This window comes from Phyllostomus discolor, chromosome 5 (genome assembly GCF_004126475.2).
Source record: "Phyllostomus discolor isolate MPI-MPIP mPhyDis1 chromosome 5, mPhyDis1.pri.v3, whole genome shotgun sequence".
Classification (NCBI taxonomy): Eukaryota; Metazoa; Chordata; class Mammalia; order Chiroptera; family Phyllostomidae; genus Phyllostomus; species Phyllostomus discolor.
The window spans coordinates 12,684,118-12,710,769 of record NC_040907.2 but is presented as its reverse complement, the minus strand read 5'-3'; the positions used below and the strand labels follow the sequence as shown (position 1 = coordinate 12,710,769).

General features: G+C 37.3%; 1 protein-coding gene across 27 annotated transcripts in view; it reads left to right on the top strand.

Moving 5' to 3' along the window:
* The window catches only part of EIF4G3 (eukaryotic translation initiation factor 4 gamma 3), a 294,941-nt gene that overhangs the window by 163,194 nt on the left and 105,095 nt on the right, over window positions 1-26,652 (top strand). For 20 of the 27 annotated variants that reach the window (XM_036025438.1, XM_036025450.1, XM_036025440.1 and 17 more), the window contains 2 exons: window positions 18,479-18,587; window positions 24,772-25,608. In XM_036025438.1, coding sequence (XP_035881331.1) covers window positions 18,479-18,587; window positions 24,772-25,608 — 946 coding nt within the window. Of the gene's footprint in view, window positions 1-18,478; window positions 18,588-24,771; window positions 25,609-25,703; window positions 25,842-26,652 lie in introns of those variants that run through there. The other 7 variants (XM_036025463.1, XM_036025437.1, XM_036025453.1 and 4 more) reach the window with 3 other exon arrangements.

Sequence of the window (26,652 nt, the reverse complement as noted above, 5' to 3'; positions counted from 1 at the left end):
TACAGTTCATAGAAGCGTATACCTGAAACCTAATTTTATTAACCAGTGTCACCCCAATAAATTCAGTAAAAAGGGAAAAAAATAAGACCCTGGATAGGTAACTCAGTTGTTCAGAGGGGTGTCCCCATACGCCGCGGTTGCAGTTTCAGTCCCCAGTCAGGGCACACACAAGAAGCCACCAGTGAATGCATGACCAAGTGGAACAACAAATTGATGTTTGTCTCTCTCTATCCCCTTCTCCTTCTCCTTCTGTCCCTCCCTCCCTCTTCCCTGTTCCCTCTGTGTATTCTTCACCCTTCCTCTATCTCTAAAATCAATAAAAATAAGAAATTAAAAGAATAAATAAAATGCCATCTTTACCTGGGGGTGGGAGGGGAGGACAAATAACATGTTCCTCTTTAGAGACCTTGAAAATCTCTGAATTTTGAGTAAGCCTAAAATTTGAGCAATGATGTACTTTGTTCTTAACTGATGATAGTGTTTGGCTAACATTTATCTCAGTTTTCCATGATCTAAAATAAGTGTAACATGTAACCATCTAGATATGTGAATTCTAAGATCATATTAATGATATTAATAGAATTTTCCCCATTTCCCCATTATTTCCCCAGGGATATTCCAAATCCATAATGATCAAGGTGGCCTTATATTTAATATTGTCCCTGGAAGTAAAAATGAGACAAGCAGCATTTACACATTTAAATTCCCTACTTGTGTGCTCTGTTAGGTAGAGGCATATCATAGCAAACATTTAGGATTGGTTGTTCATGGCAGTTAATTTTTCCACATTAATTAAAATATACTGTGAAGCCATATGGTTGACAACCTTTTGTGGATTTGTATTTAATTTTCAATTTGAACAAGTATTAGTGTATCTTTTTGCATTTTAATTCCCCATAAGGTTGGTTTCTTTATCCGTGATCTTACCAAGCTTGATCCCATGGTCTTCTGGTTATCCCTCTGTTCTTAGCCACAGAAATTCTCTTCTGTTTTATCTTTCCTCAGGGATCACAGGCCTGAATACAGATATATTTGTTTGTGTGTCATAAAGCACATTAAATGTACATTTTTCTTTGATAAAGGCCATCAGTCAATAATTATAATATTGGTAGTACTTTTTGAGGTGTGGTGTTATTTTGAAGAATTGGTTTATTTTATTAGTTAATTTGCGATTTAACCCACAGTTACCAATCTGTTGTTTTTCCAAATGCATAAAATGTATGGAATGAACAAATAGCTTTTTAACGGAAACATACACACTAGACATATTTCGTTTTCCAGGAATTCACACAGAGCAGTGCACGTAGAGTCGGAGAGGACTTCCCCAGTTGATAGGGGCAACAGTCATTACCGCCTGATGGTTACATCATGTAAAAATGTCGTTCCAGCCTTTCAAAATCTCCGTTTATGAAAAAAATCTGCAAGTTTTAAATGTTGGCGCTGAATTCTAACAAATGGCACTATGCCAGCCAAAGAAATCTAATGAAGTTAAGCTTAAAAGCTGCTAGTTTACTAGTTTCAGCTTAATTCTAGGTAGATTCTGAACCACATTCTAATTATTAAGACTGTAGAAGAGACAACTTTCTGCATCAGAATTTTTGACTGAATAGTAAATGCTGTATTGCTTTTAGGCTTATGGATTACCTGCTTTGAGTCACAGTACATACGCTGTGAATAGCAAAGGCTTTCTCTGTCATTGAAGTTGTACCAGTCTCCTTGAGGGAGACGGAGGAAACTTACTGTTACATAACTGGTCTCTCTACAGAGTGTGTGCAGAGAGTTATTGAAGTACCAAGTTGACCAAGTGCGACAAGAGTTGCAGCACAGACTCACACACATGGGGACACAGAAACCTATTAGTGGTGGTATAGGTGACATAGTACAGGGGAGAGTTTTAAGGCTTTGGCTAAGAATTAGACATACTTGGTTTCACATCCCAGTTCCACTACTTAATTTTGTAACTTTAGCCAAGTTACTAATATTCTAGAGCCTTAGCTTCCACATTTTAAAAAATAAGGAAAAGCTATCATATAGAGTTACTGTAAGGATTAAATGAGATCAGATACTTAAAATTACTTAATCTAAGGGTATAATAAGCATCCAATAAATGTTACCTGTTATCAGCATTGCAGTTAATATTTTAGGAGGCACACGTAATTACTGGAAGAGTCTGGGAGGCTTCACAGCAGAGATGCCGTTGGATCTGAGTTCCCAGATTGCCCAGAAATGGAAAGAGAGCGGGTGTTCAGGCAGAGGGGCATGATGTGCAAAAAAGCACATCCAGCTGGATGAGAGGATACTGTGTCATTTCAGGTGATGAATTAGAAAGTCAATTGAGGAAGAGAAAGCCAGTTAGAGAAATAGTCAGCAGTTGGTTACTAACTAATGATTATAAAAAGGGTGACCATATAATTGATCATCTAAACTGGGACAGTTCTAGAGCTGAATAGCAATACTATTAATCATTTTGCTGGGATAACAGGCATAAACCTGTACTGTCCTGGTAAACGGATGGATGGTTACCCTGTGTAAGCAAGAGGGAAGTCAGAAGTGACTCTTCAAGCTTAGATGCCTGGTTTTATGGTAACACATAGCATGGAGAATACATGAGGATGTTCGATGAGATGGATAACGAGTTTGATTTTGGCAAGCAGTCAGCCTAAGAAGAGTTAATTGAGGGTAAATGCAGTGGGTTTATGTGAGGAAACAGGGTTTTTTGTTTTGTTTTATGATTCCATTTATTTTTAAGTGTTTTTATTATAATTATGCTATTAAAGTTGTCCCATATTTTTTTCCCCTTTATTCTCATCTGTACTGCGTCCCACCTCCCACCAGCATCCGCTTCCGCTCTCTTCGTTCATGTCCATGGGTCATTCATATAAGTTCTTTGGCTTCTCCATTTCCCATACTATTCTTAACCTCCCCATGTCTATCTTGTACCTACCATTTATGCTCCTTATTCTCTGTGCCTTTTCCCCCATTCTCCCCCCTCCCCCTTCCCCCTGATAACCCTTATATGATCTCTTATTTCTGTGACTCTGTTTCTGTTCTAGTTGTTTGCTTAGTTGTTTTTGTTTTTGTTTTTGTTAGGCTCAGTTGTTGATAGTTGTGAGTTTGTTGTCATTTTCCCATTCATAGTTTTGATCTTCTTTTTCTTAGATAAGTCCATTTCATGTAATAAAGCCTTGGTGGTGATAAACTCCTTTAACTTGACCTTATCTGGTAAGCACTATATCTGCCTTTCCACTCTAAATGATAGCTTTGCTGGAGAGAGTAATCTTGGATGTAGGTCCATGCCTTTCATGACATCAAATACATCTTTCCATCCCTTTCTTGCCTGCAAGGTTTCTTTTTCTCCAAAGAAATCACCTGATAGTCTTATGGGAACTCCTTTGTAGGTAACTGTCTCCTTTCCTCTTGTTGCTTTTAACATTCTCTCCTTATCTTTAATCCTGGGTAATGTAATTATGATGTGCCTTGGTGTATGCTTCCTTGGGTCCAATTTCTTTGGGACTCTGAGCTTCCTGGACTTTCTGGAAGTTTTCTTTCTTTTGCCAGATTGGGGAAGTTCTCCTTCGTTATTTTTTTCAACTAAGTTTTCAATTTCTTGCTCTTCCTTTTCTCCTTCTGGCACCCCTATGATTTGGATGTTGGAATGTTTAAAGTTGTACTGGAAGTTCCTAAGCTTCTCCTCATTTTTCTGAATTCTTGTTTCTTCATTCTGTTCTGGTTGAATGTTTATTTTCTTTCTTGTCCAAATCATTGATTTGAGTCCTGATTTTCTTCTTGTCACTGTTGGTTCCCTGCACATTTTCTTTATTTCACTTTGCATAGCCTTCACTTCTTCCTCTATTTTTGAGACCATACTCAACCAATTCTGTGATCATCCTGATTACCAATGTTTTGAACTCTATCTAATATGTTGCTTAGTTGTTTTTCTGGAATTTTAATCTATTCTTTCCTTTGGGACATATTTCTTTGTCTCTGAGCATCCGTTACATTGTATGGGGTGGAGTCTTAGGTATTCACCTGGGTAGGGCAACCCAGGTCACTGCGTTTTAGTACTGTATGTGGGGAGCAGTCAGAGAAGGAACAGTGCTGCTTGCCCAGCTCTGTCAGCTTTTAGTCACTTCCCCCACTACCCACAAGCAAATTGGGCCCTTCTGGTACTGATTACCAGGTGGGTGGGTTTGTGTGCATTCTAGGACCCTTGGGCCCCTCCAGTGAACTCTCCTGTGAGGCTGGGAGTTTCTCCTATTACCACCTCCCTCTCAAGTTTTCACTGCCATAGGTTTTGAGGCTTTAGTTTTCTGTGCTGGAACTCTGGGTTGCTGGTCTGTGTGTCTCCTCAGTTGTTCCTCCCAGCTTATCTGCATGCAAATGTAGGACGACCATCTGCCGCCTTGCTGTGCAATCTCTCCTTCCTGGCTGCCGGTCTATGTCAGGAATCTGGTTTTGGTGCTGCTGTTTTTTCCTAAAGATTTTGAACTTGAAGTTGTCCTGCCTCCTAAGTTTTCAAATGAGCTATGGAATAACTCGTGGCTATTTCATATCTCCAGTATATAAAAATATACACATATGTATGCATGTGGCCATGAAGATGATCACAGACAGCGGTCAGTGCCTCGATGGCCATCATGGAGTACTAGAACACCTGCTGATAAGTGGTCTCCACCCTGTCACTTAGATTTATGACCTTCATTGAGTACATTAGACTCTTTAAACCCCAATTTTCTAATCTCTATAGTGAGGGATTGTACTATGTATATAATCTCAGAGTTCCCTTTTAGCTCCTAAATATTAAGGAGAAGGAAAAGAAGGAGAATTTTTGTTCCTTTGAGTCAGCATCGAAATCTAGCAATCAGACAAAGGGATGTTTCTGTATAGGAAGTGCGCTAGCGGTCAGAGTTGTTGTGGGACTCTGCACAGTAAGACTGTACAGCCAGGGCTTCCAAAACTGTCTGCTTCCAAAGCGGTGGGGTTGTATATCAAAATCACTTAATTTTTAAATGAACTATAGATCTTTCTTCCTCTTTTTACTCCCTTTTGTTCTTTTTTCTGTGTTAAGAATTACTCTTACAGTGAAACACAATGATAATTTGGGAGACAGCCCTATGTCATAGGGTGCAGGGGCCGAGAAAGTTTGGCAACTGTTGATTGCCGGCACATCTTGGAAAAGATGCAGCCTCTCCTGCCTTTGGGGAGAATTCAGGGTCAGCAGGTTATTCAGGTTTTGGAAGAGCTTCCTGTAAACTTGATACCTAGAAACCTTAAAGCACTGTAGCACAGGATTGTCGATTTCATCAGGTCTGTCTCCAACAGGGTTTGTAAAAAATGTCCTGATTTTTTAATAAAACCAAGGTTCTCCCACTTCAGTGGCTATAAAAATTTCCTAATGCAAGAAAACAAGATTAGACATAAGGTCACTTTTGAGATACTTCATCTCCTTTTGGGAACCAGTGAAGCAAGTATGTGTTAAATTGTTTTGGCATCCCAGTAGTGATCCATTTAAGAGACACAGTAATTACATTACATTTTATTGTATTTAAAACGATTCTTTGTTTTCATTTGACCTCTTTTTTTCATAAATCTTCAACACATTTGTGAAAGCCTTTGCTGTTATAGTGGTATGATTTTACCTTAGATACTCTAATTATGAATCCTAATGATAAAGAAAGCGTGACTTGAATTTTTGCATGTACTGCAAAATTCCTGTCCCTTAGACATTAAATGATGGCGTTGCAGCTTATAGTCATCTGGCAACTGTGACTATAGTTGTAGGGGATCACAAGTATTGTTAACAGATGTCAAACTGCTCGGTTTAGTCTTTTGTCTATTATTGAAAATGTGCTTTCGGAATCAAAATGATAGGAGTTTTGTATGTGTAAAAATTACAAATCTTCATTGGTAAATAGAGTAGTAAAGAAAGAAATTGTGATCCTAAATCTTACTGAAAGTTAACCATTATTTACTAGTTGGTGAACATGTATGCATATATACATCTCCATACCTATAATTGTATATATTTAGGTTCCTGCTATTTTATAACCGCCCTCCCTCCCCATGATCATGCAGGAGTGTTCCTCTTTGACTTAGGTATTATTATAATTTTTAAGGCTGTATAATATTTTTTTGTTTGGAAGTACTCTAGTTTATTTAATTGATGGGTATTCCTATTCTTTCCTGTTTGTCACTAATATAAACAATGCTGTGATGCACAAGTTTGTGTGCTTATTTTGGGGCTATGTCTTGTGTCCTACTCTCCTGAAATGAACCAGTTACATACACTTTTCTTACATCATTGCTTATTTGATAGATTAAAAATATTTCATTTAATTTTTACTTATTGATTTGTGGAGTTAAGAATTTTCCTGTGTACTGGTTATTTGTGTGTGTGTGTGTGAGTTATCTATTCACATCTTTTGTATATGTTTCTTTTGGAGTGAACATTTTTTTTTCTGGGTTGATTATTTTCTGACTTACAAGTGTTCTTTACACATTAAAGAAATCCAACGAAATATTTAATATCTTTTTCAAGTTTGATGATTGCTTTAACTTTGTTAGTGGTACCTTCTGTCATTAGACTTCAGAAGTTTAAAATTTTTAATATTCTCAAATCCCTGTGTTTTCCTAAATAATTGATGATTGGGGCTAATATTTTTAAAGATTTTTCCTACCCAATATAATAAAACTATTCATATATATTTTCCTATAGGAATTAGGTTTAATTATTTTACCTTTATCTTTGCTTGATGTATAAATTATTTTGATATATACAATGAGATTTCAGTCCTGCTTTTTTTAACCAAAAGACCTTGCTCTTATTTCATTATTATTTATTAAATAGTTCACCATTGCCTCCTTGATTTTAGATGTTGTTTAATTATTTACTGAATTTTTATATACTTTTCATCATGTTATATACTTTTTTTCATCATGTTATAAAATAATGATACTTGCTTTTTAAAAAATTATATTTTGGGACTTCTGGCCAAGATGGAGGCATAAGTAGACATACTGTGCCTCCTTACACAACCAAGATAGGGACAACAACAATTTAGAAACAGAATAACAACCAGAACTGACAGAAAACTGAACTATATGGAAGTCGGACAACCAAGAAGTTAAAATGGACCTGTTCATCCAGACCCGTAGGAGGGGCAGAGTCGGGCATCCGGGCACAGGTGGCAGCATGGAGAGCAGAGAGCGTTGGGACTGGGCACGTAAGGAATCTGGGGTGCGCAAGACCACAGCAGGTAGACCCAGATTGCGCAGGTGACAGCTGGCAGACCCCAGATGAGGGGTGGCAAATGGCAGACCCAGCGAGCTGGTGATTGTGAAGCAAGGCACTGCTCAAAACCCAGGATCCCAGCACTGGGAAATAGAGCCTCGGGGCACTGATTGGAAACACCTGTGGGGTTGAGGCGCAGGGAGAGACTCCCAGCCTCACAGGAGAGGTCCTTGGAAAGTCCCACTGTGTGCACAAGCCCACCCACACAGGAATTGGCACCAGAGGGGCCCAGTTTGCTCTGGGGAAACGGTGGAAGGGACTAAGGTCCAACAGAGAGCAGAGCAAGTGCCATTGTTCCCTCTTGGACCCCACCCTACATACAACATCACAACTCAGCGACTGGGGTACCCTGCCCTGGTGAACACCTAAGACTCCGCCCCTCATACATAACAGGCGCAACCTGACCAAAGGAAAAAAAAAAGATGGCTCAAACAGAATTGAAAGCCCCTCAACCGGTACTTTTTAGCAAGCGAGAGATAGCTAACCTATCAGATGCACAGTTTAAAGCACTGGTGATCAGGATGCTCACAGAATTGGTTGATTTTGGTCTCAAATTAGATGAACAAATTCAGGCTATGATAAGAGAAATGAAGGAAAGTGCACAGAGAAAGGGAACCAATAGTGATGGGAAGGAAACTGGGACTCAAAATAATAGAGTGGAAGAAATAATAAGAAGGAAGAAAGAAACAACCAAACAGAAAAGAATGGAGAAATAAGAATTCAAAAAAAATGAGGAGAAGCTTAGGAACCTCTAGGACATCTTGAAACGTTCCAGCATCTGAATTATAGGGGTACCAGAAGGGGAAGAGGAAGAGCAACAAGTGGAAAACTTATTTGAACAGATAATAAAGGAGAACTTCCCCATTCTGGCAAAGGAAATACACTTCCAGGAAGTCCAGGAAGCTCAGAGAGTCCCAAAGAAGTTGGACCCAAGGAAGAACATACCAAGGCACATCATAATTACATTAACCAAGGTAAAAATGAAGGAGAGAATCTTAAAAGCAGCAAGAGAAAAGGAGACAGTAACCTACAAAGGAGTTCCCATCAGACTCTCAGCTGATTTCTCAAAAAAGACCTTGCAGGCAAAAAGGGGCTGGAAAGAAGTATTCCAAGTCATTGAAGGCAAGGACCTACATCCAAGATTGCTCTATCCAGCAAAGCTTTCATTTGGAATGGAAGGGCAGATAAAGTGCTTCTCGGATAAGGTCAAGTTCAAGGAGGTCGTCATCACCAAGCCCTTATTTATGAAATGCTAAAGGGACTTATCTAAGAAAAGAAGATAAAAAAACATGTATAGTAAAATGACAGCAAACTCACAATTATTAACAACCACACCTAAAACAAAACAAAAAGAAACTAAGCAAACAACTAGAACAGGAACAGACCCACAGAAATGGAGAACACATGGAGGGAGTGGGAGGAGGAGAGAGGGGGAAAAGGTACGTAGAATAAGTAGCATAGATGGTAGATAGAAAATAGACAGGGGGAGGGTAAGAATAGTATGGGAAATGTAGAAGCTAAAGAACTTACGACACATGGACATGAACTAAAGGCGGGGAATGTGGGTGGGAGAGAGTGTACAGGGTGGAGGGGAATGAAGGGTGGAAATGGGACAACTGTAACAGCATAACCAATAAAATTATGCTGTTACAGTTGTCCCAGCTTATCCCCCTTTGCCCCCCTCCACCTAGTGCGCCCACTTCCTCAGGCAATCCCAACACAGTTGTCCATGTCCATGGGTCATGCCTGTATGTTCTCTGGCTACTCTTATTTCCTGTGCTGTATTTGATATGCCCATGACTGTTCTGTACCTCCCAATTTGTACTTCTAAATCCCTTCACCTTTTTTGTTCATCCCCTCACCTTCCCACCCCCAATCTGGCAACCAAAAAAAATGTTCCCAATATCTACAATTCTGTTTCTGTTCTGCTTGTTTGATTATTTTGTCTTTTTTAGATTCAATTGTTGATAGATACGTATTTATTTCCATTTTATTGTTCATATTTTTGATCTTTTTAAAAAAGACCCTTTGACATTTCATATAATGCTGGATTGGTGGTGATGAACTCCTTTAGCTTCTTCTTGTCTAGGAAGCCCTTTATCTGTCCTTAATTCTAAATTATAGCTTTACTGGGTAGAGCAGTCTTGGTTGTAGGTCCTTGCTTTTTATCATTTTGCATATTTTTTTTGCCAAACCCTTCTAGCCTGCGAAGGCTGGAGAAATTTTGAGAAATCACCTGACAGTCTTATGGGGGCTCCCTTGTGTGCCACTAACTGCTTTTCTCTTGCTGCTTTTAAGATTCTCTCTTTGTCTTTAACCTTTGGCATTTTAATTATGATAGGTCTTGGTGGGGGCCTCTTTGGGTTCATCTTGTTTGGGACTCTCTGGGCTTCTTCGACTTGTATGTCTATTTCCTTCACCAAGTTAGGGAAGTTTTCTCTCATTTATTTTTTAAAATAGGTTTCCAATTTCTTGCTCTTTCTCCTCTTTCAGCATTTCCATGACGTGAATGTTGGTGTACATGAAGGTGTCCCAGAGACTCTTTACACTATCCCCATTCTTTTGGATTCCTTTTTTCTTCTTGATGTTCTGATGGATTGGTGTTTGCTTCCTTTTGTTCCAGATCACTGATTTGATTCTTGGCTTCATCCATTCTACTGCTGATTCCCTGTAAATTGTTCTTTATACCAATTTTGTATCCTTAGTTTCTGACTGGATGTTTTTTATGCTGTTGATGTCCTCATTAAATTCCTTGATCATGCTTATAACCAGTGTTTTGAACTCTGCATCTAGCAGCTTGCTTATCTCCATTTTGTTTAGGTCTTTTTCTGGAGTTTTGTCCTGTGCTTTCATTTGGACCATGGTTCTTTGGCTCCTCATTTTGGCATCCTTCCTGTGTTTGTTTCTATGTACTTGGTAGAGCTGTTATGTCTTCCAGGCTTGGTAGAGTAGCGTAATGTAATAGGTGTCCTGTTGCGTCCAGTGGCACAGCCTCTCCTATTACCCAAGCTCGGTACTTAAGTTGCACCCACTGTGTGGGCTGTGTACACCCTCCTTTTGTCGCTGAGATTTGGTTGCTGTTGACATGTGCAAGGTCAGCCAATGTCTGTGTTCTGTCCAGGGTCACACAGCATAAGCTGCAAAGCATTCTGCAGATGGCTGCTACTTGTGCTGGGCTTGGAGGTGCCCAGGAAAGGCCACACTGTGAACCAAGGCCAGCTGCTGCTAGCATGGGCTTGGGGCAACTTGGTGATAGGTATGGGGGCTGCCAAAGGCAGATGTGGCTTATTTGAGAGAATTTAGGAAAATATGAAGCATAGTCAAAGACAAGCCATTTGTATATAAAACCCACTGGAAACAACTTGGGTGGGCCCTGAAGTCGGGTGGGGAGGGCCTCAGGGAATCGCCAGGGTAGGGCAGACCTGTTAGCCAGGTTGATGGAGTTTCAGATACTCCGCCTGCCTGCTAGCTTTGTGGCTCTGTTGGGGGAGGACTCCGAAAAGGAATAGTGGCCTCTGCCAGCTCTCACCCTGATGCCACACAGTTCAGTTCCTCCTCGTATGTCTCTGGTGCTTTTCAATCTCGGTAGAATGTAAACTCCATGAAGCTAATGATTTTTGTCTGTTTTAGTTACTAGTGGGATCTCAATGTTTTGCACATGCTAAATATGATGCCCCCCCCCCCTTTTCTAATGAATGAATGTGCAAGAATTCTCTTCCACTTAGTAAGGAAGCATGTTTTGGTTATTTTTTCCTGGAGTCATTTATTATTATTTTACTTCTTAGTCATTATTATGTTTCTCAGTGGGGGCTGTACTTGGTTGTCCTCAGGATTTATGTATGTTAAACACAGGGTATTTATTCAAGGATTAAAGTCATTGAATGAGACTTTGAAAAATCAGTCAGAGTCAGCCCGTTGTACCCACAGGTTCCACATGGGCACATTCAACCAACTGCATATTTTCAGTATTCAGAAAAAATGTTACCCTGTTGTTGACATGTACTAGCAGTTAGGCCTACTATGCTGATTGTGTCTGTACTGAATATATATACTTTTTTCTTGTCATTATTCCAGTAACAATACAGTGTAACAACTACTTGCATAGCATTTACATTACAGGACATATTGTGTGTAATGTAGATATGATCTAAAATGTACAGGAGGGTGTTGTATGTAGGTTTCCTGAAAACACTGTGTCATTTTACATAAGGCACTTGAGCATCCCCAGATTTGGGTATTCATGAGGGCTCCTGGAACCGGTACCCTGCAATACCAAGGGTCAACTATATATCTAAAACGATGAAATGTGAAGCATTCAAATAGCTTCTTAAGATAACAGTAAATTACATCAGAAACTTGCTTATATTTGTACATGGAAGTATTTGGAGTTTCTGACTTTGTCTCAGTGAATTATAATAGGGGTTAGCAAACATTTTCTGTGAAGGGCCAGATAGTAAATGTTTTTGGCTTTGCTGCCATAGTTTATTTTTATTTTTATTTATTGGGGTGACACTGGTTAAAAACATTATACAGGTTTCAGGTACACAGTTCTGCAACACACTATGTGTACACTGTATTGTGTGTTCACCACCCCAGGTCATTTTTCCATCCATCACCATTTATCCCTGCTATACTTGCCTCCGCCTCCCCCCACACTCCTCCCCTTGGCAGTCAACATACTGTTGTGTCCTTGAGTTCTTTCTCTTCATTTATGCTCTATCCCCCCGGCGTAGCACCCCCCAACACTCAGACAGCCATCAGCATACTCTCTATCTGTGAGTCTCTATTTTGCTTGTTTGTTCACTTTTTTCATTAGATTCCACATATGAGTGAAATAATTTGGTACTTGTCTTTCTCTGCCTGGCTTATTTCACTTAATGTTTTACAGGTCCACCCGTGCTGTCAAAGGGTAAAATTTCCTTTTTTTTTTTTTTTTTTTGGCCGGGTAGTAGTCCATTATGTAAATGTACCCTAGCTTCTGTATCCACTTGTCTACTGATGGACACTTGGGCTGTTTCCATTATCTTGGTAATTGTAAATAATACTGCAGTGAACATAGGGGTGTATCTATTCTTTTGAATTAGCATTTCAGATGTCCTTGGATAAATTCCCAGAAGTGGAATTCCTGGGTCATAAGGCAGTTCCATTTTTAACTTTTCGAGGTATCTGCATAGTGCTTCCATGCAGTGGGTGCACCAGTCTGCTCCCACCAGTCATGCACGGGAGTTCCCTCTTCTCTACATTCTTGCCAGCACTTGTGTGACGATTTATTTTTTTTTGTTTACTTTAGGGCCATCATGATATTTTTTTATTGTGTATTCTATTACAGTTGTCCCAATTTCTTTCCCCTTTGCCCCCTTCCACCCAGCCTACCCCTCTGGCCCACTGTTATCCACCCCCATTGTCCATGAGTCATTCATACATGTTCTTTGACTATTCCCTTCCCTTCCTTCCACCATCCCCCCTTTCTACTCCCCTCCTACAGTTATCAATCTATTCCATGTTTCCATGTCTCTGGTTCTATTTTGCTCATTAGTGTATTTTGTTCATTAGATTCCAGTTATAAGTGAGGTCATATGGTATTTGTCTTCGCCAACTGGCTCATTTTGTTTAGCATAATAGTCTCCAGTTCCATCCATGCTGTTGCAAAAGGTAGGACATCTTTTTGTTGCTGGGTAGTATTCCATTGTGTAAATGTACCATGGTTTTTTAAACCACTCATCTACTGATGGGCACTTAGGCTGTTTCCAGCAGTTAGCTGTTATAAATAGCTGCTATGAATGTAGGGGGGCAATAAGTTCCTTTGAATTGGTGTTTTAGGATTCTTAGGGTATATTTCCAGCAGTGGAATTGCTGAGTCATAAGGCAGTTGCATTTTGAATTTTTTTAGGAAATTCCATACTGTTTTCCACAGTGGCTGCACCAGTCTGCATTCCTACCATCAGTGCGCTAGGGTTCCCTTTTTTCCACATACTTGCCAGTATTTGCTGTTTGTTGATTTATTAATGATAGCCATTCTGACAGGTGTGAGGTGATATCTCGTTGTGGTTTTTAGTTTGCATTTCTCTGATGATTAGTGACATTGAGCATCTTTTCATGTTTATTGGCCATCTGTATGTCCTCTCGGAAGAAGTGTCTGTTTAGGTCCTTTGCCTGTTTTTTAGTTAGAGTGTTGGGGGTTTTGTGGTATTGAGTTGTATAAGTTCTTCATAAATTTTGGATGTTAACCACTTATCAGATGTGTCATTGGCAACTGTTCTTTCAGTCAGTGGGTTGTTTTTCATTTTGTTTATTGTTTCCTTTGCTGTGCAAAAACATTTCAGTTTTATGTAGTTTATTTTTTTTCTTTTATTTCCTCTGGCCTAGGAGATACATATATCAGAAAAAAAATATTACTATATGTCCAAGATTTTACTGCTTATATTTTCTTCTAGAATTTTTATGGTTTCAAGTCTAACATCTAAGTCTTTAATCCATTTTGATTTTTTTCTTGTGTATGGTGTAAGAAGGTGGTGTAGTTTCATTTTTTTGCAAGTATCTATCCAATTTTCTCAACACCGTCTACTGAAAGAGTGTCTTTACCCCTTTGCATGTTTTTGCCTCCTTTGTCAACTGTTAATTGACCATAAAGGTGTGGGTTTACTCCTGAGTTCTCTTCTTTTCTATTCCATTGATCAATATGTCTGTTTTTATGCCAGTACCCTGCTGTTTTGATTACTGTGGCCTTGCAATATAATTTGATATCAGGCAACATGATTCCTCCAATTTTGTTCTACTTTCTCCATTTCGCTGTTGCTATCCAGGGTCTTCTGAGGTTCCATATAAATTTTTGTAATATTTGTTCTAGTTCTGTGAAAAATGCCATTGGTATCTTAATACAGATTGCTTTGGGTAGAATGGTTAATAATGATGATGTTAATTCTTCCTATCTATGAATATTGTCAGTTTCTTTCTTTAATACTGAAATTTGTTTGAATATAGGTCTTTTACCTCCTTGGTTAAATTTATTCCTAGGTATTTTATTCTTTTTTTTTAAAAGATTTTATTTATTTATTTTTAGAAAGGGAAGGGAGGGAGAAAGAGAGAGAGAAACATCAATGTGTGGTTGCTGGCGGTCATGGCCTGCAACCCAGGCATGTACCCTACTGGGAATCGAACCTGCGACACTTTGGTTCGCAGCCTTCACTCAATCCACTGAGCTACGCCAGCCGGGAGGTATTTTATTCTTTTTGAAACAATTGTGAATGGGATTATTTTCTTAGTTTCTGGTAGTTTATTTTTGGATGTAAACATGCAACTGATTTCTGGATATTTATTTTGTATCCTGCTACTTTACTGAATTTATCTATCAGTTCTAGTAGTTTTTTGGTGGAATATTTAGGGTTTTCTATATATAGTATCATCTGCAAATAATGAATGATTTACTTCCTTACCAATTTGAATGCCTTTTATTTCTTTTTTTATTAAAGACTAGAAGTACTTACTTTTTCATTGTTATTCTGTTACAATTATCCCAATTTTTGAATTTCTTCTTTATTTATGTCTGATTGCTATGGCTAGGACTTCCAGCACTGTGTTGAATAGGAGTGGTGAAAGCAGGCATCCTTTTCTTATTCCTCATCCTAAGGAAACATTTGTAATTTTTGCTCACTGAGTATGATGTTGGCTGTGTGATTATCATATAGCAGCCTTAATTTCTTTCATCACTGCCATTGTAGCATGAAAGCAACCATGTATAATATTTAATGAATGTGTGTTGTTCCAATAAAACTTTACTTACGGACACTAAAACTTAAGTTCCTACAATTTTCATCTGTCCAAAATTATTATTCTTTTAATTTTTTCCACCAACTATTTAAAAATGTAAAAAGTTTTTGTCTCATGGGCCATAGTTTGGTGACCCCCTCTATTTATAATTACCTCTCTATTTAAGCATCATGTCATACGCAAGATTAAAATAGATAGTAAAGGAAAGTGGCCCCAGAGGAGAAAAAATATGGGCTTTGTAAAGAGAAATGAATTTTAAATTGTACCATGAAGTATTTAAGGAGAATTCAAGATTTTGTTGCCTATTTCACCTGTTGGTAAACACTCCGTTTAAAAAATTAATTTCTGCATTATTTGCACCCAAATCTACTATTACCCCTTAAGGTTAGTACTTCAAATTTAATATATAAATCTCAACAGAATAGATTCTCACATAGAATTTCTAAAGGAAATACATTTATTGAATAATGTCAGGTATCTGATATCTTGTCATACTTTAAGCTCCTTTATCAATGTAACTGAAAAACATTTTTAAAAATTTTTCTGCCAATCAGACCTTTTAAGTATGAAATCCTGGTCATCTTTATTCAATTAGTTTATATTTTGATACCAATTGTCCTTTCAGAATTATTTTTTAAAGATCTTTTAGAAAGATTTTACTTACTTTTAAGAGAGGGGAAGGGAAAGAGAAAGAGAGGGGAGAGAAACATCAATGTGTGGTTGCCTCTCGCACCCCTTTCCTGGTACCTGGCCTACAACCCAGCATGCGCCCTAGACCAGAAATTGAACCAGCAACCCCCTGATTTGCAGGCCAGCACCCAACCACTGAGCCACACCAGCCAGGGCCAGAATTCATTTTTATAAGTTTTCATACCCCCTAATAATGAAAGTGACTTAAGTGCAGTGATTTTGAAATTCCTTAAAATACTTTCTCCAATGTAGATCATATACCTAAATCTCTAGGTACTCAAAAGCTTCATTTCCTTATTGGGATAAAAATTTGTACAGTATGAGATGTGATGTTTTAAGTCACAGTATCCAGTGTGTTTCCTGATTTTTCTGACTAATAAATTAGATAAAATAAACCATGATTGTTTGTGCTCTGGAAAAATTAGGAACTCCTCTGTAACAGATTTTATAGTTATTTCATTAGGAGAGAAGAGATGAAATGAGTGGTTAAGTTAAAATTTGAGTTTATCCTAAATTAGACTCTAAAACACAATGAAAGTATTATACAGTATGTTCATATGTTATCATTTTCTTGGTATTGTCAGAGGCTTAGAGAATGTTAAAGCTGATTTAATATTTAGTGCCTTTTCATTTTACAGCTGAGGAAACAGAAGTACTTTTCTAGCATTTTTTAGCTATATAACCAACAGCTAGCTACCTGGGTTTGGATCTGTGATTTAACCATGTTATTTCATTCCTTTCTTATAAGTGCTTTATACATAAGATCTTTTCAGGGCTTTGTTCATTTAAAAATGTCTATGTAGTTGTCCCTTTAATATTATTGAAGTTATTTTAGTCTTAGATGGAAAAATTCTGTAATCTATACGTATTTATAGGTATTAGTAGCCTTTTATTGGCTTAAACGTCTCACTTTATCTATGGATATCATTTTGGTGACCTGCTTTTCAGTGGTGACTTTTTTTTTTTCCAGTTTTAATTTCCTAAGCAATTGGAGTGGTTAATATTATCTTCCTTTTAGGTAAATGACACAATTTACAGTTCTTTCTTTCTTGGGATAGGTGGATAACTTCAATAAATGCTAAATAACATATAATCTTTCCATTGTTCTGGAGCTATTTTAAGTCATAAAATTTAACTGAGTTCTTATTTTTATTTATAGCTATGAAACCTTTCATATTTTTGTATTTTAGCAATACAGATTTTTTTCCAGTGAAACTAAGGACTCAAAGTGATCATGGTACTATTGTTCATTTATTTGGCTATGATTCAAAGTGAAAACAGTAACTTCATTTTATGTATGTGGAAATATAATTTTAGCAGTCTTCCTTTAGAAGTAGTTGTGTAATGTGAGCAGTTTCACGATCTAATAAATAGAAGAAATAGTCTTTTTGCCGATCCTATCTGTAATAATGTAAATGATATGTCTGAACATATATTTTACTTTGTTTCCACTTTACATGAGACTTAACTGACCTGAAAATATTTTTATTAACTCTCATTTTTTAAAAAAAGATTTTATTTATTTTTAGAAAGTGGGGAAGGGAAGCAGAAGGAGAGGGAGAAAAACATTGATGTGAGAGAGAAACATCAATTGGTTGCCTCTTTCACCCACCCTGACAGGGACTGGACCCACTGGCCAGGAATTGAACCAGCGACCTTTTACTTTTCAGAATGGTGCCCAACCTACGGAGCCATACCAAACAGGGCTTAACTCCCACTTTTAAGTGGCCCTGCCTGTCCCCAAACATCCACACCTTAACTCTCCCCCCCCCCCCGCAAAAATTCCAAAACAAAACAAAAAATCATAATTGTGCAGGAAGCTCTGCTCTCAAAGCACTGATGGAATTCCGTGCAGGAGACTGTGTCCATCAAACAGTTGACCTCAGATCTCTGAGGAGAGACACTGCTTCGTTTGGTGGCTTTTTTTGTGACCCTCAAATCCAGAACAAATATCTCTGCCTGGAATGTGATGTAGAATGAGCGTTGCTGTCCTTTGTTGTGTCATTCTTGTTCCCTCCAAGTTCAACAATGGCTGCAAATTTTTCACCCTATTCTGCTAGGATTTGGTTGGGCATTTTTATTTCATTAAACTGGCTGAATGAAAGAAAAAAAAAAGTTTCTGCTAAGCTTTGAAGAGCCAGATGTTTTATTCAGATTTCTGACTGTAGTGCCTTTAAAGACTTTGCAAGTTGCATTTCACCTACTGTGACTATTTGAACAAATGACAACAATTACCACTCAGTATTTCATTGAATCAGTAACTTGTTTTAAAACTTATCATGATTTGTTTGACTGGCTTGTGGCAAATAAACTACTTTGCTAGATAGTTTGTAAATGAAGTTGACCAAACCCCTTTGGTCTTTGACTGGGAGATGTTAAATTCTCGGATGTAACATCTGTTGTTAGGCTGAGTCTGTTTCTCCTTAGAAGGAACACTGGAGAATTCATTGTACTAATGCTTGTTGTGCTGTCTTCTCTTTCTGTGGTTAATAGTAATCATATCTTTTCCTTCCCCTTTTCTGCTGCCCCTTTCCTTTCCTTCCCCATCTTCCCATGTACGTTTTGAATTTATTAAACTGGCGTATATATTTTTCCTTGCTTTTTATTTATTTATTTTTTTAATTTTGATCTCCTGTCCCACTCTGTCTTCCCCACTTGGCTTGGGTTCCATATTGCTAGCTTTTATGTTCGCATGCTCATTATCACCCTTTTTTGTACTTCAAATCCCAGCAGCTGCCCAGCCAGGTCCCCGAGCACAGCCCTGTGGTTTATGGGACTGTGGAGAGCGCTCATCTTGCTGCCAGCACCCCTGTCACTGCAGCTAGCGACCAGAAGCAAGGTTTGTGTATGACTGTTTTCCCCCCTCTTTAGTCCCTTATTATATTAATGTGCTGCTCTGAGCATTTAACAGTAAGCATAAAACATTTGAGGATTATTTAGATACCCACCTTTAAAGAAAGCTTTGAATTGGAAAATCAAAGTGTTCAACATCTAGGAGAGTAAAGTAGGGATGATTAGTAAAATTATTCTCTACATTTTATTAATGCCTCGTTGTCAGTACATGTTTGTAGATAACATCTTAGCTGCCTTAAACTTTTTCTGAAACAAGTTTGGGGGAATAAATCAAAGTATATATTGCTTTACAAGAATAACACAATTTAATTTATGTATTCAGTATGTTCCTGTGTATCCTGCTGTTTTAAAAACATAAAATGTTTCTTATAAATTTGGCTTCTAAGGCCTCAGTTGGAGTTAGTACTAAGTTCAAATCCTGACCCCATCATGCACTCACTAGTTGGTCTTGGTGAGTCATTACGCTGTGGATTTTAATTACTTCACCTGGAGAATGAATTAAGACGACCTACCTCTCAGGGTTGTTGCAGGGACAAGCCTAGTTGGATCTCCTGCCTAGCTGGATTTAGGTTGACCTTAGCTAAAATTAGGAAGCAATTCTCCTTAGGTGCTGGGGAAGCAAGTGACTTTGAACATGCTGTTCTAATGTTTCTGATCATTCTAAGAATGAATGGAAATTATATTTGTTTTTAGTTTTTTCTTTAAACCCTTTAATAATCTATAGCTGGCTGTTAGTAAATATACTTTCTAAAAATTATTCTTTAAAAAGCATTTGGGAATTGGTGCATAATCAAAGTGGAGTTATTTAATATTATTGGTTTTTCTACTGGACTGCAAGTTAATGACACATACACCTCTAGTGTGCCAAATGATGTATTGTAGAACTGTATACCTGAAACCTATATAATTTTATTAACCAGTGTTACCCCAGTAAGTTCAGTTAGAAAGAAACTTCTGATGTATAATTTCAGTGTTGTTTATAGGATACAAATACAATGTGATTGTATTTTTTTTCCTTGAGTATTGATGAGTCTAGTAAACTTGAACAGAGATAAGTCCTATATTGTATTTGTTTTACAAGATAGTTTTAGTCCAAAAGATAGATAACAAATTCTGACTTGGCATGCTTCTGAAGGTTGCATTGTCAAATTTCAGCACTATTCAGAGTAGAGACTCCTGCATTCTTAAAGCTACATTTTTAAATATTAAAGTTATTCACCTTGCAGGAGTGCAGGTCATAGGTATTGTGGAAAGCCACTTCCTACCCCCAGTGATCAAGCAGTTCTGGATCAAAAATCAGAATGCTTTCAGTCTGAGTGGGGAATAATTTTTAAGTTATTCCCTTCAAAATTTCATTACTTTTGCAGAGTTACAGTTCTTTAACTATTGAGGGTTATGCTAGGCATACTGAATACTTAACCATGCAAAAAGCCCTTAAAATACTGGGTTGGCCAGAAAGTCTATGTGGTTTTTTTTTCCATAAAAGAAAAAGCACTTTTTAAAAATTTTATCAATAACTTTCCGGTTTTTTATATTTTGAGTACGTTGGGTATCCCTCACATGGTCTAACTTTGATTGTTCTCAATTAATGTCTCAGTTTGATCGCTATCAACTTCAACTGGTCTATCCGACAGTGGAGCGTCATCCAGTGAGAAATGTCCAGCACTCAACTCCACAAACCACTTTTGACACGTTCGATCAGTCACAGCACCTTCTCTACACACTGCACAAATCTTTTTTTGTGTTTCATTTGCATTTTTACCTTTCTTGAAATAATAAAGTTTAATATGCCAAAAATGTTGAGTTTTTTCTCCCATCTTCAATATTAAAATGACTACCCAGAAATTCATCAATTTTGATAAGTTTTCTAAAAAAATGCATGCTGATATAACAGCTGTCACAATACAATCTAACAAAATTGTTTCAAATGAAATCAAAGATGACTAAGCGCTACTAGAGCCCTCTTTCCGAAAAAAACAAATGAACTTTTGGCCAACCCAGTATATCCTCTATGCAGACTGTCCCTATAGCTGGGCCATCATAAAGAATTTACAGTATTCCTTGATGATGATAGCTCTGGCCAGCTAAGATTTTTAGGTTATTGGACAGACACCTGCATTTTGTCCCACGTAGGCCTTGATTTCCAGAAGGAAGAATGCAGAATTTTTGGTTTCCTCTAGTTTTGCAGGCTTAGTGGAAATTTTAATAATAAAGTCAACATTTAAAATTGATGTATGATATAGATGTGGGTGAATTAGAAAGTACTTCAGGTTATCTTGATGAAAAGAAAAAACTTTCCTCTTAAGTAAATTTCATAGAGCTGATAAATAATTGTTTGGGATTGCGGCTGTCTTTCTTTTTATACCAACTGTCTTTCAGAAAACTCAGTAGTAATTACAAGTTTCTGTTTGAAATTCTACCAACAACTTGCCAATACATAGAATAGTTTTCAGAGAAATATTTTTAAAAAACCAACTAAATGTATGTAATTCAAATAACATTAGAAAGAGCTTACCATTTTTCAGAAAATAATTTTTAAGAAATTAAAAATTTTGAACTATAGATTTCTTTCAAAACTAAAGTAGGAAACAAAATATAGTATTTTCAAAGATTACTATTGTACTATACCATCAAGTTGATTTTTCTGTTCAATAGAAATGTCATTTCTGAGGATTTTGCGCTGGGTAACAGAATCCCATGTTAGTGCCAAAGTCCCCCACCAACTTGACTCACCTGAATACCTTTTTCATAAGCCTTTTGTTTTTTAAATGGAAAGAATGTGGAATTTGAAATCATTTACAAGTTCCAGCACTTGCTGACTATATGACCTTGGACCTGTGATTTAATTTCTAAACCCTAATGTGTTCAGTTTCCCCTCCTATAAAATAGGAGCATAATTGTTTTTACCCCAGTGGCAGTTACAAGAATTCAAGGACACTATGTATGTATGATATTTAACCCAGTTCCTGGCACATAATAAGTGCTTATGTAATAAATGTTAACTGCCATTATTAAGCTTCTGATTTTCTAGAGTTTTTGACATCAACAGCCAGAGTAGTTACATGAAGAGCTAAAGATGCAGGGAAAGACCACAGCTTGGTTTGTAGAGAAAGACTGTTAAGTGGATTAAAGTATTCAGCTGGTGTTGATTGTATAAAGACATTTGAAATGATTGTTGTTTGCTATTTGGAAAAGAGCATTCGCCCTAGTGTGTTCAGTATATGGTATGGATAATTAAATACAACTAAAAGTTTTTGTGCCATAGCCTTAGTGTCTTTTGAAAGCAGTTGGTATAGGCTAGGCATTCAGTGAATTGTATTCTGTTGCAATTCAGTCATTTATAGCAGTGTAGCTCAATTGGGACTCTTCTGGCATTTTTAGGACAGACTATTCTCAGATTGCAAGATGCTCACTATTCCTGGTCTCTGCTCATTAGATGACAGTAGCACTGTCTCAGTCATGTGAGACTCATGACAACCAAAGGGTATCCACCTAGGCAGTTGGTCCCCTCACCGTATGAGAATAGAGTAGTCGTTTTTTCCTTCTTTCCTAGATGACATTCATTATATTAATTACAGAGAATGAGAAAGAAAAAACATCTCATTCTCCAGATCCATTGTTAATAAACTGTCCTAGACTTTCCCATATGTATATATGTTAGTATTATATATTTTAAGTTACTAAATTAGGCTTATGCTGTACATAGTTTTGTGCTCTGCTTTTTAAAGCTTTTTAAAGCAGTATCTTTTATTATAAACAACTTTCCATATCATTAAATACACTTTTAAAAGCCTGTTTTAAATAATTGCATAATACACTGTGATATGCCCAGACCATTAGTTCTTTTAATAAATCCCTCATTGTTATACATTTAGTCTATTTCCCTTTTTTTGCTATTATAATGTTGCCTTAAATATTTCAGACCTCTGTCTTTTTTCACTCTTGCATAATTATTTCCTTAGGAAAAAAAATTTTAAATGGAATTTTCACAAGTTCATAAAAATAGCTAAATGTTATAAACGTTTTTAATGCAGTGTATTAGATTTCAAATTATCTTGGCTCTGCAAAGTATAATCTTAATAATAAAATCAATGTTCCTTATTTAGACCTACTATATTATACTTTTCAGCTTTCTATATTAAAGCTTTAATGAATGAATTAAAGAGCCTTCAATTCATTTCAGAATGAGGAGCTCTCAAAGTCACTTGCTGTTTCTAATTTTTAAAAGTTAATGTCAGATTTTTCTCAGGAGTGTATAGAAGTTTCAGTCTAAGGTCTCCTTTTGTTTAAGTACTTTTAGTATTAAAAATTTTATTCCCTAAATTAATAATTGACATACTCTTTTTTTAAGATTTTATTTTTTTATTTTTTAGACAGAGGGGAAGGGAGGGAGAGAGGAAGAGAAACATCAATGTATGGTTGCCACTCAAGCGCCCCCAACTGGGGACCCGGCCTGCAACCCAGGCATGTGTCCTACACTGGGAATCGAACCAGCGACCCTTTGGTTCCCAGGCCAGCACTCAATCCACTGAGCCACACCAGCCAGGGCAACATACCCTTTATTATATTGTTAATGTGAGAATTATTATTTTTCACTGTTTAGTGTACCGTAGCTAGGTATAAAGATGTGCTTTCACAGGGTATCATGTCGTATGGGGGACTACCCATGTAGCAGTCACTCCAGTGACTTGGAAATTATTTTCATCAGAGATATTTTAATAAACATGTATTTATTATATACATGGCACATATATATATGGTGCAGATAATAGACATATTTTTTGAAATCTTTGTTTCTTTCTCTGACACTTAGTCTGAGGGATTTGGCAGTGAGAGCCTATTGATCTTCTTTCTCCACTACAATAAATGGGCAGAGTTCAACTTAAGAAGCATTGGTCTTTATGCCCATAAATAAAAGTGAATTTTAAGTCAAGTAGGAGTAGCTGCAGTAAAAGGAGCCATGAACAGCTCTTTGGTAATATTTACTGTCTATTTATCTGATTAACAGCATGTTTTCTTTGACAGACTTAGTTCACTACAATTTATTGTAAAGACTCATTTTCATTGATTCCTAAAGATTTCTGACAGAGAAATTGTAAAGTTTTTTCCATTTTAGATGGTCGTTTTAGTAGTGCTTAAAGTTTTTTTTGTATTTAATGAACATAGTCATGAATATCTGATTTCATACTGGAGCCTGTTCTTTGTGCCAAGGAAGCACAGGGCTAGAAAAAAATCTAAATCTTTGGTTTAATCCCCATGAGGATTAATTGCATTATCAGTTTACCAAGAATTTTAAAATCTGGAAGGTTTTCGTGCATTAGAGTTTCTTACATTTTTCTGGTACCTTTATTATAATTATCAACTTATTTCTTTCTTGCTCTTCTTTCTGTGTCTATACAGACACACACATTTTATATATTTTTCTCAAATGTTTGAAACATATATGTTGTGTTCTTTTTATTGGACTTGATTATCTGAATATTAAGTTTGTTTTCTCCTTAAATAATTTTTTTACAACGAAGACACAAGATAAATTTCCAATTTTACACCTTCAACATTATTTCTGGTTATATGCCTCTTTTGAAAAGTGAAAGTTAATTTCTAAATGAATTTTTATGTTCAGGAACTTGTTTTCACTGATAGATATAAATTTCATTGATGATAAGTGAACAAGTAATGCATGTTCTTTATAAAAATTCTCCAGTGCACAAATATATAAAGTAAAAATACCAGTCTGTAATAATTTAATCTCTATTTTCCCCGGAACTGGCCTGCTGCTATAGTATATTCTCGACAGAAAGAACTTCTGTAGGGATCAAGAGATAGTGGAGATGGAAGGTATCTCTACCTTAAAGAAAAGCCCCACTCCCATTTTAAGAATGGTTTGGCCTCAGTTTTGATGAGATTTACCGTTGTATTTTTGACATAATCATTTGGTGAACTGATTCTTTTTCCCCAAAATAAAGCTTATATGTACTGAAGACCATGTAATAGTGGGTGTAACTAGGTAAAATATGGCAATGTTTCGAAGTGGCAGATTATGTCTAATATTTTGGTCTTTCTTCTGCTACCCATGATTTTTGGGGTAAGAGATGAAAGGAATTGACCCCGTATGATACAATATAACCTCTGATCGAGGAATTATTCTTAAAACTCTTTTTCTTTCCCAGAGGAGAAGCCAAAACCGGATCCAGTATTAAAGCCTCCTTCCCCAGTGCTTAGGCTAGTCCTTAGCGGAGAGAAGAAAGAACAGGCGGGCCCGATGTCTGAGACTACTGCAGTGGAGTCCATCCCAGAGCTTCCTCTGCCGCCGTCACCAACTGCTGTTTCTCCAGTTGCTCGAAGTACGATTGCTTCCCCCACCTCTGCTGCTCTCAGTGGCCAGCCAATATTCACCACTGCTCTAGGTGACAGGTGTGAACTCTCCTCCTCAAAAGAAGACACAATTCCTATACCTAGCCCCACATCTTGCACAGAAACATCAGATCCTTCACAAACAGATGTAATTGATGCTGATATATGCAAGAAATCTTGTAGTGTAGCACCTAATGATATTCCACTGATTTCTAGTACAAACCTGATTAATGAAATGAATGGAGTTAGTGAAAAATTACCAGCCACAGAGAGCATTGTGGAATTAGTAAAACAGGAGGTGTTGCCATTGACTCTTGAATTGGAGATTCTGGAAAATCCCCCAGAAGAAATGAAAGTGGAGTGTGTTTCAGCACCCATCACCCCTTCCACAGTTCCTTTCTTTCCTCCATCTCCTCCAACTCCTCCAGCCTCTCCTCCCACACCAGTCATTGTTCCTGCTGCTGCCACTGATGTTAGCGCTGCTAGTGCTCCCGCTGCAGTCCAGAGAATCTTAGAAGAGGATGAGAGCATAAGAACTTGCCTTAGTGAAGACGCAAAAGAGATTCAGAACAAAATAGAGGTAGAAGCAGATGGGCAAACAGAAGAGATTGTGGAGTCTCAGAACTTAAGTTCAAGAAAAAGCCCTGTCCCAGGTAAGCTGTTCTGCCATTAATTATACGCTTGCTGAACGTCAAAAAGAAGCAGCATTTGAGTTATTTTTTAATTGGCTACTTTCCTTGACTTCCAGAAACATCAAATGAATGCTGAAATTCCTAGTCTTTCTTCAGTGGTGTATTTATGTTTTAGTGCAGCCTGCAAAAGAGTTGCTCCATTGCCTAAAAATGCAAATGAAATTTCAAATATACAAAATACCTCCAAGGTATATGCCACTCACTGTACATGTGTGTATTTTTGTTTTGGTTTGGTTTTTTTTTTTTTTTTGCTTCGTTCATATGAATCAGTTCCTTGGTGGTTAACTGTGTTGCTTTGGGGCTGGAGACCAATTGAAATTAGTATGGCCTATATTCCCTAATTCTGTCTTCCCAGAAGAATTTTAAAACCCAACCCATCGTAACCTTAAAGAAACTACTCTATGCAAGACCTCTTTAATTCTGGATTTGGAAAATAGCAACTGGAACATCAGAGGTTTATGGCTAGCTCTGAATGCTAAAGTGCCCTCTTTGATTGACTTGCAGATACGTTTATTACTCTTCAACTTGTTATTTTAAAGGTTTTATTTTCTCCTGTATTATCATTACTATGCAAATATTCTTCCCAATTCAAAATTATTTCTTTTTAGTGTACCATCACCTAGGATCTTGGGAAATAATCATTGGGTTTTTATAATGTTTTAAAAAGATTTTATTTATTTATTTTTAGAAAGAGGGGAAGGGAGGGACAAAGAGAAGGAGAGAAACATCAGTGTGTGGTTGCCTCTCATGTGGCCCTCACTGGGACCTGGCCCTCAACCCAAGCAGGCACATGCTCTGACTGGGAATTGAACTGGCAGCCTTTGGTTCATAGCCTGCACTCAATTCACTGAGCTACACCAGCCAGGGCATGTTTTTATAATTTTAATTAGAAAAGTTATCTGAGACTTTTCTATTCTAAAGTTAGTAGCGCATAAGAATATGGCTTTTCACAAGTCAGGGTAGCCTGTTTTCTGCAACAGTGGCCCGTGCTGTGCAATTTGCTCT